This window comes from Syngnathoides biaculeatus, chromosome 14 (genome assembly GCF_019802595.1).
Source record: "Syngnathoides biaculeatus isolate LvHL_M chromosome 14, ASM1980259v1, whole genome shotgun sequence".
Taxonomy (NCBI): Eukaryota; Metazoa; Chordata; class Actinopteri; order Syngnathiformes; family Syngnathidae; genus Syngnathoides; species Syngnathoides biaculeatus.
The window spans coordinates 7,395,580-7,411,389 of NC_084653.1; the positions used below are offsets into that span (position 1 = coordinate 7,395,580).

Sequence of the window (15,810 nt, forward strand, 5' to 3'; positions counted from 1 at the left end):
GATATCACAGAGAATATTTTTCGACTCGAGGTCCCACACACACCCCTTGTGTGTCGTACATACATGATGTGTTGTTCATCGGCAGCTAAGTACAGTGTACAGTAGAGTACAGGCCCTAAAGCATTGAAAGATACCGTCTTATGTAAGCAGTTCATCTTATTTGAGCCCTGACAGAACCAAACCCCATTGTCCAATTGCATCTGGAAGCCTTGTCAACATTGCTGTGAAATTAAATCAACATAGAGCAACACGGATACGCATATGCATGACGCTTGGTGACAAAAGGCTTTTATCCGTGATCTTGAACCTTCAACTTTCTACATTTATGAACCACAAAGTAGAAAAAACAACAACAGGCTTGTATTTGTGCTTTAAGGGCGGGTAAAGGTCCATTAAAAGGTGCACGCAATGTTTTAGCATTGCTCGGTCGCCATCCTGGAGAAGTCAATATTTGCAGCAATTAAACAAAAGCAGGAAGAGATTAGCAAGTGGAGAGTCGTGGTACAGCTAATGATCCCATAAAAGGCTCATCTGCCATTCCCAAAACAAATACACGCAAGGGTGTACACTGCCACGAATATCATCATGCAAATACCCTACAGGCGGACCCATCAAATGAGCTTTTGGGCAAGTCACCCTGTTGCGGTGTTGCAACCGGCTCCAGATGGCAGTTGCAGGGACAGCGCTGGTCCCTTGGCTCTGGCTGCCACTTGCCGTTTGGGTCACTTGCCTCCGACTTAGTTGAGCTGGCAGTCCGGTTGAGAGAAATGACTCCAAGTACCCGGCAAGCAACCTTCAACTCGCTTCATTCTCATATGACCGGGAAGGATGGAGGGATTACAGTCAGGGACAAGAACATTTCCATTTTATTAAGTCATCAATATTTAATATTTAAATTATATTCAACTGAATATACTTTATGAGCTGACTACTCAGGAACAAGCATAGTAAGATCTACCAGGACCACACTGAAAAGAAAAAAAATACTACTTTAAGTATAAAGTCAAAATTCGTTGTAATTAATTTTATTCTCTTCAAGAATAATGGTATGCATGTGCCAAGTTTGACATCCATTGTTGAAGTTTCAGCTTTAGTCTCATAAAAGATTTACTTTGCCCTTAAAAACAAATAAACTTTTTTTTTTTCTGGAAGCATACTTTTTTTTTTTTTTTTACTTTTTTTTGCCTTCCTTTGATTGCAGCCCCAATATATTTTTCAGAGAAATAGTAGGACCACACTGTTAGCTTAACTCAAGACTGTCAGTTAGTGTGAATGTGACAGTGACTTGGTGGTTTATTTCAATGTGCTTTGTGACAGGCTGGGTGGACCGCACCCTCTCACCCAGTGTCAGCTTGAAAAGTCTCCAGGTGACCAGGGGGGAGGATGGGCATCATAGGGAAAAAACTAGGTGGATGGGTGAAATAAAAATATCACTACAATATACAGTATCATGTGAAAAAAAGTTGTCATATAGGAGTAGATGTCAAATTTCCCCCATTTCAGTTTTTGCTATGAACGATGAGAATATATTTGAGGGAATTTTGACAAACGCATGACTCTTCTTTTCCACCAAAAATACACTGGAAAAAAAACAAACTCATTGGGGATAACATTACAATTTATTCCCATTAAGTTTGTTTTCTTTCCTCGTAACGTTTTTATTTCCTGTTTGAAGTGTTTTCCCTTGCACACAAAGTAATCTCTCCATTTAAAATGAACAATATATGAAAAGGTTTTTAATAGGACCATTTTTGATAAAGTTCTTGCATTGATCTCACATGGTTGGACTACAAATTATTTTGAGCACGACAAGAAACTTCACTTTACTTTTTTGCATTGGGCTGTCACATGTTATGTTCATGCAACCATTTGGAACATTTAAGCCTTTTATGGCTACACTAAAAGAGGTTTTGCATCCATATGTGTACTATACCGTATGGCCATGTGTGGCTGTTTTTTTTATTTACGTAAAGCTCAAAGATATCCTTGGGGGGTATCAAATGCTCCATCTGGCCACTTCAGACTGCAGCACATCCTGTATTATAACATAAATTACAAATCCTGTTTGCACAGACATGATCACTGTGTAGTGGATAATGAAGATATTTGAATGTTTATGCCACACGGGTTAATATTGTACAGTGGACTATATACTGATTGCCAACTTTTACAGGTTAAGAGTGATAACTGTTCTTACTAGTTGATCTAGAATTCACTCTGCTTTCAAAGGGTGATGTTTACTCTGTTCAGTGTGCATGCCATACACACACAGGCCCAGTATTGTACCTGAACTTAATTACTGTATTTGGCAACTAATTCAGTGTGGCCGCACTGCCTGTTCATGTTTACATTGCAACTGTGCGAGTGCAGGAGTACAGGAAGACTATGTAAATGGAACTAAATGTGTTTTTAGTACATAATCATCAGAAGTGATTAACCCAATGCTTTAGTTAAAACACTCTACAATTACACTCAGTATATGGAATTTCCATACATTCATTTTCTGAGTCATTTATCCTCCCAGGGGTCACAGGAGTGCTGGAGGCAATCCCAGCTGTTAACGGACAGGAGGTGAGGTTGCCAGCCAATCGGAGGGCGCATAAAGATGGACAACAGTCACATTCACAATCACGCCTTAGGGCAATTTAAAGCCTCCAATCAATGCATGTTTTTGGAATGTGGGAAGAAACTGGAGTGCCCGGAGAAAACCCACGGAGGCACAGGGAGAACATGCAAACTCTGCACAGGCGGGTCCTCAGAACTGTGAGACCAACACTCTCACCACTTGCGTCACAGTGACATCTAATATTAAATGTATGTATTTATTTAATTAATTAATTATTTTTCACAGACAACAAACTTTCCCAACACCTTGCAGGTCACTCTTTTCATGACTTGTATAAATCTGGAGCAACACACAGCACAACTGAACGCCAGGGACAGGATGGACGGGTGTTATTGTCGTAGAGTAGCGAGGAGCTGAGAGGGGGCAGGCTACGCCCCTGTGGGCTGTTTTCACAGCCGTCTTCATCCGCCACCAATCAACATGAGTCCTCTCATTCCCTTTAATTATGTGCAGAATTGGACATCATGGAATCGCAGCTCTCCATGTGTGACTGTAGCTTTAAGACTGATCTTGGCCAGTTACCCTCGGTAATCACTGAAGGAGCTGGTGATTTCCTTTAAATATGTCCACGGACTTTGGGTCTGTCTGATTGTGCCCCGATCAAAGACACTAAATTTGCATTAGACCTGCTGGGCCTACAGTTAGACTTGATCTGAGCAGGTGTAAATTTAAACCATCACCACAGCCTCACCTCTCCAAGCACACATCCTTGCTGTCAGAAGACATGTTCACAAAATCTGAGTTTATATAAATGCCTACGTTTGTGTTGCCTTATCAATTATAAAGTTTAATCATAGGCTTAAGCTTCAAAACATCTGAACATCCTCTGTGGCGGGAAATGAGAGAGGTCATTGGTTGCAACTGGCCTTTGCTGTACGATCTGTTTACTTATCAGTAATTTTGTTTGCCAACACAACATGAATGGATAAGTGCAAATATTAGAGAAAAGACTAATTTAAAGTCTACTTTACTGGCTACCTCCATTAAGCTGTAGCTAAGCATTAAGTCCCATGTTTTATGAAATTGTCTCTGCTTTCTATCAGAGCATATTAGCATTAGTACTGAATGTAAGCTTTGTTACTCTGACTTCCTTGCCTTCATTTGTGTCATCACAGCAGGCTCGAGGATCTTCTTTCTGCTTAGAGAACTAACCACACATTGAATGCTCGGTTCCATTTATATATTCTGTTCATGTTACAACCTCCACCTTATATACTGTATTTTCCATGTTCACATTTTAAAACATTGGCATATGATAATAAATGGTTTACTTGGTTGTTTTAAAGCACTTTCAACACCAGACCATTGTCCCTGTATTTTAGCTACTAAAAAGTCATTGCTCTTCCCATAGTGTGTCTCGTTATATACTGCAATGATGAAAAGCAAGGCCTGGTGGTTGCTCTTTTCTGTAATGAACTGTTCAAGAGACTGGATAAATTCATGCTAACTCATTCACACCTTACATCAGCGTCCTACTTACACCTCACCTAAAAAAAAAAAAAAAATCATATCGCTCTCATAACTAGCCTGCAATGAACACGACCTGAAATGGTGAGTGCGTTTTCACCTAAAATGACTTCATCCATGTCCATCACAACGTACAAGGTATGGAAATAGTGCTTGAATGTTCACAATAATTGCAGACATACTTGACTGACTCAAGAAGCATTAATCGGGGTTTGAATATGAGCATTTCATCACTCAAGAAGGGCTTTTCAGTACTACTCATTAGCTGACTTCAAGTAAAAAGGCTCTTGCAATTGCTGCCCACAATTGCATCTGTATTTTTTTTAATACTGTATTACGTTATGGATCTGTGTGTGTGTGTGTGTGTGTGTGTGTGTGTGGTGTGTGTGTGTGTGTGTGTGTGTGTGTGTGGGTGTGAGCTGACTGAGTGAGAGGCGGGCTACACGCTGGTTGCTAGCCAATCGCAGGGCACAAATAAGCAACCATTCGCACTCACATTCACACCTACAGGAAATTCAGATTCTTCAATCAATTTGTTTTCGGGAAGTAGGAGATAACAAGGAACTGTGAGGCAGATGTACTAACCAGTTGGCCACTATGCCACCTGGAGGATATCATGTCATCAAATATTGTTTTTTCTTTTTTTTTTTTTTTTTTATTCATACTAGCATTAGCTCTCCCAATCCCTGTTTGTAAATCTTTCCCGGGGTGGTATTAAGCAGAATTATGTGGGATGATATCGGTTTAGAGCAATTCATCAAATTTTGCATTTCTATAGTTGTGTTAATTGTTCCTAAATTTTGGCACAACTGGTTGGAGCATTGGCCTCATCGTTCTGAGGACCAGGGTTCTGATCCAGACCTAGCCTGTGTGGAGTTTGGATGTTCTCTCCGCGCCTGCGTGGGTTTTCTCAAAACCATCCACGAATTGGAGACTCCAAATTGCCCCTAGGTGTGATTGTGAGTGCAAATGGTTGTAAATTTCTATGCGCCCCTGGGATTGGCTGGCAACCAGTTCAGGGTGTACCCCATCTCCTGCCTCAAGATAGCTGGGATAGGCTCCAGCAGTCCCGCGACCCTTGTGAGGATAAGCGGCTCAAAAAAATGGGTGGATGGATTTTGAATCAATAGTGCCTCTGCTGGTTGCAACCATGTAGAGCAGGGGTGTCGAACTAATTTTTGTCACGTGCCACATTGTAGTTACAGTTTCCCTCAGAGGGCTGTTATGACTGTGAATCCATAAAAATCTTTAATCATCTCATTACATTTATATATGAAATTTTGGTGCAGTTTTTAGCAAGAATAATGGAGGTTAACACATAATTTGCCTTTGTGGGCCACATAAAATTATGTGGTGGGCCAGATCTGGCCCCCGGGCCTTGAGTTTGACACATTGATGTAGAGCATTCCATGCTGCCGAATTCATATTCTTTAACCAAAAACAAAAAAAGAATATTACCTTTGCACATTTTCACTGTTGCGCCAGAATAAAAAATAATTGGTTACCATTATTAGTACTTTAGAAATGCTTTGCAACAGTCTACTCATGGTTCTTTTACACACAAAAACAAGTGCTTATGTGGCTCTAAACTGATATTTATGGTCCACTATCTGCATGAACAGTAACTAGAAGCTGGCCAATGACAGTGCAGTCAGACCTTGCAGGAAGACAGGACTTAAAGCAGAAACACAACCCCGAACGGAGCATCCTGACTATGGTTAAGAAAAAAACATTCAAAACTTTGTTTTAAAACCTATCAAGACACTTTTCGTCTGCAGCCAAAAGTGAAGATTTTTGGGGGATGAGATATTGAATGAAAATGCAATATGGTGCATGTTACTGATTATGATGATCAGGATGCCAAAACTGTTACATCTTGAACCAAAAATTCCCACATTTGATCGATTACAAAAATGAGTTGTTTATCTAAAAAAGTTGTTCAGATGGCCTACAACTTGTTCCTTTTCAGTTCAGTTCTAATACACTAATACACAATGACTGTCACCATGAATGTGTTACAATTTCCAGTTAAAGGGACATGAAGGAAGTGTTGGCCGCTATAAATAAGAATCATTTTGAAGTACTTTGGGATTGCCTATTTTCACAAGGTGTTGCATCCTCACTGGATTTTGTGGCAGTTGAACGCATCTGATTGATTACTCCAGGCAGCCGCTGTCAATAATGTATGACTGACATGCGGCATGGCTGCTAACAGATTGAGCGTTTGTGTTAGAGTGAACATGTAACAAACCCTCGCAGGTTCTACCCTGCAACGTGATAATTAGCTCCATCTTAATTTATGAGCCATGAAAAGTCTAGTGATTATTCATCGTAGTAGTCATTTTCATTATCTGTCTTTAAGTGCAAAGGAGAAATTGTTGAATTTAAAATTAGAGTATTGAAGCATTCCAGATTGTTTTTAAGGAGGGTTTTCTTGATTATAAAACCGCTTAAGAGCCTGGCTAATGAATGTGTTGTTGTTCTTTTCAATCACAGGGCACACATGCTGTAACTGCATCACACAGTCGGTATGGTCTGAAATTGGCAAGTGCATTCAGCACGTGTAAACGAGCATCAGTGCGTGGAAAGTCGCAGATAGGTGGTTTATGCTCAACCGTGTCAAAATTGGTAAAATGGTTGTTCCTTGTTGTTGTTTTTCAAGGCAGCTGCAAGGCATGGTGGCTACTGTTTTTTATCCCGATATTTTCATGAGTTTCCACCAGGTGATTTCAATGTCACTTTCCTCTGGTATTGGAAAAAAAAAACATACAAGTTGGATTCATTGAAGACTAAATATCCTTTAGATGTTAAATTTTGAATGAGCGTGAATGGTTGTTTGATGTTGCTAAGGTTAGACTGTTAGGTGGAAGGCCATTAAAAGTGCTCTGCAGGATGTAATTGTCAACCTGTCTACTTTATACTTTCAGGGATTTTTTTTTAATACCAAACCAAGAATCCTTTTAGTTTTAATTGGATACATAACCCAAGAAATAGTTGTGGCCACTGCTTAACTGATATAAACTGCACATGCTTCTGTGTCATCTCACCGTGATCTGATCACATTTTCAGGAATTGTTCTATTCTGTTGTTTTTTCTTTGATTTCTTAATGCACCGTTGATGACAATAAAGAATTGTTATAAAATTGAAATTTGTGCAGTGTACAATGTATTTCACCTTTGCATCACAAGGTGTGTCCAAAAAGTTCAAGGACCGGTGTCTCGAAAGACATTTCAAATCCAAACTACAAAATCTTCCCGTTCACTGTAATCTGTCTTTATTCTAAATAAATTTCCCATCTTTCTCTGCAGATGCCTTCGTGGACTCTTGGAAGGATTCTTCTGGGATCTTCCACAGCACCATCACAGCCAACTTGATGTGATCTACGTTTTCAAAACATGCCCTTTTGATAACCTGATTTAGCTTTAACACATTGCCAGGTTGGGTGAGCAAAGTACATGGCGATGCATGGTGATGTTCTTCTTGGTCAGGAACTGTCAGATACTCCAGTCATTCTGAATGGGTCGGACCGCAACTCGCGACTCTTCTCGAGCACTGAACAAAGCTAGCCCTAAAGAACCTCTTTCTAGACATGCCAGTTTATTGATTAGTCCACACTGAAGGGAAAAACTTGTAGTTTAGGTTTGAAATACATCTTCTGTGTCACTGATTTGTGTAGTGGTACAGTCGCCTGAGTTTGGTGCAGTGAGTTTTGATGCAGGATATGGCACATACAGTAAGTGCAAAGATTCACAATATATTGTCATTTGGTTGTTGTTTATGAAGTAGAGGTCACTGTTACGGTCTTAATTGGGAAACGAATTAATCACCTGTGACGGACAGCAGCAGCTTTCGGATTAGTCTTCATTTCTCAAATGACACAATTTTAAGAGAGCTGGTCGTGAATTCAAATCAAGTGTATTTCACGTTTTAAACCAATTACCAGTGCGGAGGTCATTGTAGATTTCACAAGATATCTGTATTGTGGTCCATTCTCAGTCGATTTGGATTTTGAACATAACAGGTGTGTTTTACCAAACGGCTCAGCCTTTAGCATTAGAAGGCATAAAGAAATTATTTCATGGTAAAAAATTGTTTTTTTGGGAGGGAGTGTGGATGCCGACAGCACTTGAGAGCTGATACAGGCTTGCGTTTTCATAATTTATTTAATTTAATGGCAATTTCTTTAATCATTCAAATCTGGCGGGGTTGTTAACAACACTCTTCTTTGTGGTGTGTTAAATTTAGGTTTATTTTCATTTTACAAGGAATTTAAAGCACTGCAATAGCACCAAACTAGTTTAAAGGTAATTTTATGGAAAAGTATTGTTGGTGAGAGCAGCTGGAAAGCGTTGGCCTCACAGTTCTGATGACCCTGTTTCAATCCCGGCTCTCCCTGTGTGCAGTTTGCATGTTCTCCCCGTGCCGTGTTTTTTTCAGGCACTCCGGTTTCCTCCCACCTCCCAAAAACATGCAACATTAATTGGACACTCTAAATTGCCCTTCGGTGTGATTTTGAGTGCAGCTGTTTGTCTCTATGTTTACTGTGACTCGCCAGCAACCAGTTGAGGGTGTACTCCTGCCCGTTTACAGCTGGGATAGGCTCTAGTATTCCAGTGACCCTTGTGAGGATGAGTGACTAAGAAAATGGATGGATGGATGATGGATGGATGGATGGATGGATGGATGGATGGATGGATGGATGGATGTTGTTGGTGATAAAGCAGGTGGTGTTGGTGAAAAAAGGGAACAAATGCAGGGTAATTTTTTTTTTTTTTGCTAAAGTTTAATGGCTTTATTCATGTAAAAGGACTTTGGAATAATGTTATCCCGTTGGAAATTGTGGAAATTGAATTAATGCATTCTAGAGTCAAACTGGCACCATCACTTCCTGTGCAGGCAATGCTTTCAGATACATTATAACATTACATATCCATCAAACGTGTAAAATGTTCCTAGTGGCTGTTAATACTTGAAATATTAAAAAAAGACAGCAAAAAGAAGAAATAGAAGCATTTTTATGCGACTAGGGTAATTCACTTGGTCGCTATAATTCATTCACAGTGTTACGGCGCAAAATTATTTGCGAAAACAAAATCTTGATCCCTTTTCGATCGAGTTTTACGGGAAAGTAGAAAGTGTTGATTGTAGCCCTGAACATGACAACATGATGAGCAGGGCACTCGGGCTTTAACTTGATTAAGCACCAAGCCGAGGCCCACTTAATTAACTGGTCCAATTGACTGGTGCAGACCCACACAGCTGCTGTTGCCGGTGGAAGGAGCGAGCAGCAGCAAAGGCAAATGAACATTGATTAAGGCAGACGTATGGCATTTCTGAGAAAGACTTTTCCATGGCTCAGCTTCCCCAAATAAATAAATGAACAAAGTCTCGCATGTTCCTGCATCAAAAATAACTATGTTGATGAGAAGACATGTGAATCTACTAATAGCTAAGTACTAAGTGCTAAGTACATGCAGTGAGCCATTAACCATTGGGCACGTGTTTTGTTTACAAGACCGCAATTTATACTAAAAAAATAAATAAATAAATCCAACCAATCACTCATCTTGTACAACCAATGTCTCATTGATAGGAAAGCAAACTGTGTCATTGTCAGTTTGCTTTCCATCCAGATGCCGACCCAGAATCGTGGGTTTATTTCACATTATAGAAGAATTACATCCTCCTTGAGTATTCCCTGCATGCACATTGGGACTTGTCATTGAAGCAATGTCCAGTGGATTAAAGTCACCACAATTTTATAGATGAAATTTCTATGCCCACAATTTAAAAGATTCTTCCTTGGCTTTTGCTTCTTACTAGAGAAATCCAGAAAAATCCTCTACAAAACGGAATGTATTTATTTTTATTTATTATTATTCAACGTTATATTTGTATTTAAAACCATTTGTACTTTCTATTATGTTTATCATTCTTTTATATGGTTCAGCACAGTGACGCAGCTGAAAAGCATTGGCCTCGCAGATCTGAGGACCCAGGTTCAATCCCAGCCTTCCCTGTGTGGAGTTTGCATGTTCTTCCCGTGCCTGGGTGGGTTTTCTCTGGGCACTCCGGTTTCCTCCCACATCCCAAAAACATGCAACATTAATTGGACACACTAAATTGCCCCTAGGTCTGATTGTGGGTGCGGCTGTTTGTCTTGATGTGCCCTGCGATTAGCTGCCAACCATTTCAGGGTGTACCCTGCCTCCAACACGTTGACAGCTGGGATAGGCTCCAGCACTCCCTGCGACCCTTGTGAGGATACGTGGCGAAGAAAATGGATGGATGGATGGATGGATGGATGGATGGATGGATGGATGGATGGATGGATGGATGGATGGATGGATGGATGGATGGATGGATGGATGGATGGATGGATGGATGGATGGATGGATGGATGGATGGATGGATGGATGGAAATGCTTGTGTGTTTATATGTGCCGTACCACTTATGGCCACTAGTCCAAGATGTATCCTGCCTCTCATCTAATTCGTCTGGGATAGGTTCCAGTTCATCAGCAACCCAAATGAGGACAAGTGCTAAGGACAATGGATGAACAGAAATTCATACAAACAAATGGCTCCCCCCAACCTAGTTGGCTAAAGAGATGTTTCCAAAATATGTAATATGCCTCCATCTTGCTCTTTATTCAATATAAAGAAGATTGAGCACATTTCTGGATTTGGCCTGGCACTACCTTGCCCGCTGGCCTTCATGCAAGTTACTACTATTACAACTGCAAAGGACAAACACACACACACCAGTGGTTCTCCTTTGGATGTTGCGCTTCATTCAAATGCACACGTGACCTTCACCGCCCCGCTAAAGGCTTTTCTTCAGGAAGTAATGTCACATCATTTAGAACAACATGGCAATGTGACACACAATGGAGGAGCCTCCCCTCCCCCGAGAATGGCTGGTGCAACAAGCCCCCTGCCCCCCACAATCAGCACCACCACCACCCTCCTCATACGCCGCACCCCTGCCCAGTCTGACAGCCAAGAACGGTTCACAATGGATTCTTGACATCTGTGCAGTTAATTACAATGACGGTATATGGTGCTGCTGGAGATATGTAATTATTAGCAAGCTGCCCGGGGGAGGGACACTACGAGAGAGACGAGCCGCGTCTTGATGTGAGGGGTCTGATCCACACAGCCAGCGCTTGAGACACAAAGACATGGTCCCCCCCCTCCCCAATCCTCGCTACCGTTCGGTTCGTCTTGTCATTTTGTGTGTGTGTGTGTGTGTGTGTGTGTGTGTGCGTGCGTGCGTGTGCATGTGGGTGTGTGCGTATGTGCGTGCGTGTGCATGTGGGTGTGTGCGTGCGTGTGCATGTGGGTGCGTGTGCGTGGTGCCGGGAGTGGGCGGGTGCATCTGTGCACTGTCTCCTTTTTATTCCCTTGTAGATGACACCATTATACTGGAGACAACAAGATGAACAACAGATTTTATCATTCGACAATTAACTGTGAAGTGATGAGCATCTCCACAGAGATGGAAATGTAACTTGCTATCAGAGTAAGAAACTGCGTGAGGAGGACAAAAGTATGAAGTGACAATGGAGGAAAATGTGAAGTTTGCTTTGCACAAGGGTTCAATCTGTTTCAAAAATTGATCTCAAACATTTTCCCTGAGAATCCCCCAACATTGTTAGTTTAGATGGATGTCGGGGCACCGTTTTACACAACCACATAGCGTACATTATGTATATGCATGGACAGAAGTACTGCGCCATTGTCCCCACTGACTGTACATGCAAGGATATGGGTTGGGTTTCCAAGTGTCTTAGAAAGTGAATGGACTGCAAGTATTTCCCTGAGGTAACTCAAAACAGTCTCAGACTAATGCTGAGATGCACACAGCACAGTTGTATGCGACACTATACTGTAAATGTATCTATCCAGTGTTGTCACAAAGTATTTTAATGTATCAGGCACACATCAGTGTGGGGAGGGCAGTGTCAGGCTTTGGTTGACAATCAATTCCGGCACATTGGCCTGTTTCTTGAGCCGCGATTCCACTGGTTGTTCCGGTACATTTGCCCCTCCTTTGGGTCTAGTCGGGTTGCTTTGGTTAGCCTGTGAGATGGGCCTGGGTCCTGGGGAGTGGTTGGTGTTCCCTTTGCTTGCCCCCCCTCCACACACACACACACACACACTTTCACTCCACCTTGCCGTGCCGAAACTTCCTCAACGTGCCAGCTCATCAGCTCCATACACGAGTTGACTCATGCATGGGACACGATCGTCATTCACAAGTAAGTTCAATTGACATTCGTATAGGTTTTACTTGCTTAACAGAGATTGCAATTTGATAACTCATAGGTTCTTACAGGCATTTACACCCTATAAAGAGCAACCCACAGCACCACTCATCAGTAGTACTGCCTTGCTCATTTCCCACATTCTGTCCTGTCCTGCCCATTTCGATCCTCTCTAATCTTGTCCTATAGATTAGTTGTTTCAGATCCTCGGCATGTGCCCCCCCCCCCCCCCATCCACAAGTGAGAGCACAATTTCACTTTGTAATGTTACTTGTGGTCTGTCTTACTATTGTTGTGGTGTGATGTCATCCGGACCCCTATTCTACTTGTCCGTCCTGTCCGTCTGTCTGTCCCCTAAAATCTTTTTCTTTCTAGATGCATTTTCAATACACATCAGATTAATTATTGAAAAAAAAATACAAAACAGAGTATTTCAGCAAAAATAGCATAAGGACACACCATTTTGTATATTCATGCAGCTGAAGAGGACAGGTGTTAAAAAATCTCAAAAGTATTGAGATATTTAGATATTAAACCTGCATTAAATAATAAAGCCTAATAATAGAGATTATTCTTGATGATGGATGCAGTGCCTTGTTTAGCTCTAATCTCTACACTGTTAGACATTCCTGTAAATTCTAGTTTACCACATACCATACAGTAAAATATTTTAGTTGTTGTACAGGAACTATAGTTTTCACTACATCATGGAATTTAGTTTGATCTCACACAGTGTTACTGTATTTTGCGGCCAACCCTCGTGGATCCCACCATGCATTGCACAATGAAATATTGTGATAATGAAGATTTTAATCCTTAATGTTCATGACTGATCAGGATTAACATTGCATGAATAATCTTTATGTATGTTACCCATTGTTTGTTGAATGTGTCCCCTTATTTAACGCTCGTTTTACATTTATGTTACACTTTGTTTTCATAAATCCCTGTAGATAATGTGTGATAGAGTGATGTTTTGATCAGTTCAGGTATATGTTAAATCAATCCAAGTTGAGCATTAGATGGTAATTCATCACGTGCACTTGATACAAGTGTCATCTTCCTCATGATTACACAATTTTCCCAACTTCTTATGCAAGCTAAAAGAGCTCCCATTTTCATTGTGGGATTCATCAGTACTACAATAAATAAAAACATTCAATTAAAAAAAGAAGAGTACTGTAACTCGTCTTGTAGTGTGTGAGGTCAACAAAAATCCCATCATGCAATTGACACAGGTATATATACATACAGGTACACAGGTATTAATAAGGTGTTAGGTATACACTTTTTGACAGGTATACACGTTACAGTATTTTAATGCAAGGTTTGTGATGAGTACAATTCATTGTGTAAGTACAGTATACTGCAATATATTTTTCCAGCTAGCTGTTTAATATCTATGGATTCACAGTGTTTAAGCATTTTGTTGTAAGTCGCAAGACACGTGTACTGTATAATGAGCAACCTGCAAGAAAATATGATAATACACTAAAGAGAATGATCTTAGAAATCTATTGTGTAGAAATACTGAACACAAACAATGTGGTACCAGTGCAGAAGAGCTTTCTTATATATGCTTTTATTATATACATTATGTGGTATGTAGTTTCCACTGGCAAAAGCTCAGAGACAGGAGCTAATTACTGCTTTTGCAGCGTTTCACCTAAATCAGGTAAGTTAATCAACTTGTATTGAACAAATAATGATGCACAGCTAGTGTATGAGTATGATGTATCATGTTGTGAATGACTCCATAATCCCATTGAGACAACTCACATTCCACGTTTTCCTTTTTTTATTTCAAACTTGAATTTGCAGAAACATACTGGCCGTACTGCTGCCAGTACCTTACAGTAAAAGCCGATTAAATGTGCAAAAGTGTAGCCCAAATTAGTTTTAGGCTTCTGCAGCACCAAATATCCATCACACCAACAAATTTGCAAACTAATGTTTTAGTCCAATACCTCATTGATTAGAAATTGATTACAAGGAGCATCCCAATACTTCCAGTTCAGTAAAGTGATTGCTTACACTCTATTAAAAATTAAGAAGAGAAGAGCTGACCATTCCCTTTGCAGCATTCGCACAAACTCCAGAAATATTCAGTGTGAAGGGACAGAAGAAGGAAAGAGCACAAATGCAATCTAAGCATCTCGCACCCGCCCACCTACCCAGCATGGGCCTGAACACACAGGGAATGCTCATTGCATCTGTTCGTAAAGCACTCTCGTCAAAGGCAAAGTAAAATCCCAACTGCAAGTAAAATGCTCAGACGCACACCCTTGCAAACACTAGGCTTTATTTCCGTCACAACCTTAGAAAAGAGCCTTGAACTAAGTGCATGCTTCCTTCTTAAAGTAGCTACAACTGCAGCATTTGAATAATTCTGCCAAGTACTCATGAATGAAGGGGCCAGTGTGCATTCATAACCTCCAAGCTATAGTGGCATTTTTTTTTCATGTGTCGGGAAGTGGAAAAAAAAAAATATCGAGAAACTTGTATTTTGAGACAATCAGGACTACTCACGGGTGCCATCGAATCTTGTGGCGATGGTGTCCAGGAAGGTGTTCTGCGGGGCCAGAAGCCCTCTCATCACCGGCATCCTGCTCCGGGTCGACTGGGTCCTCCTGACTCGGCGCCCCAGGGCGCCGCTGGACTCCTCCTCCCGCTGCTCAGACCCAAAGCTCGGCAGGAAACGGGAGGTACCCGGTGCGCATCCCAGCCCCTGGAGTAGCGCACCGATCCGAGAAACGCGCGGCGGCTCCACCTTGGCACCGCGGGGGCTGTGACCATAATCAAGCCCAAGAAGGGTAAGCCTGAGTGTCTCGTTAAGGCGCACCTTCCAGATGAGGGGTGCGCAAAGGTGAGCCGAGCTTGGGTTTACGCGCTAACACAAAGCAGGAGAGGCGCAGCAAACAATGAATGGATGGACTGTGACTTTGTGGTGCTGATGGTGTGTGAGTGAATCTTATAGCGACAAGCTCCTCCTCAGCCCTCTCTCTCACCCCCCCCCCCCCCCATCTCCTTCCTTCTCCCTCTCTTAGTTATCAACAGAGAGCAGATGCCGAGTCACGTGACGCCTATAAGGTCCTGATGATGTGGTCCTCTTTCAGAGTGGAGGTGGAGGGGTGGTGGGGACAACAAAGAACGGCTGGTTCATTTTTTCCCTCATCTTCTGCTTTGTGTAAAAATAAATACATAAATAAATAAATAGATAGATAGATAAATACAGTAAAGGACAAAAGTGGGCACGTGCGTAATTTACCGTGCATTTGCCTTTCTGTAACAAACAAATGCGCATTCGGGAGAGATACATGCATGTGTTGTGTGGTGAGGCTTGTAGAAAAGACAACAATGTGCAGATACTATAAGAAACATTTTGTGTCACATATTAGGGCCTAGGGAGCACTTCTGAGGTGTTGGTGTGCTACATACGGATAATA

The 15,810-nt window shown here is 41.4% G+C and overlaps 1 protein-coding gene across 1 annotated transcript in view; it reads right to left on the reverse strand.

The window, feature by feature from the left end:
- The window catches only part of kcnh3 (potassium voltage-gated channel, subfamily H (eag-related), member 3), a 178,410-nt gene extending 163,125 nt beyond the window's left edge, over positions 1 to 15,285 (reverse strand). The window contains exon 1 of the mRNA XM_061840886.1: positions 14,894 to 15,285. Coding sequence (XP_061696870.1) covers positions 14,894 to 14,969 — 76 coding nt within the window. The 5' untranslated portion in view covers positions 14,970 to 15,285. The remainder of the gene's footprint in view (positions 1 to 14,893) is intronic.
- Between the last annotated feature and the right edge of the window lie 525 nt (positions 15,286 to 15,810).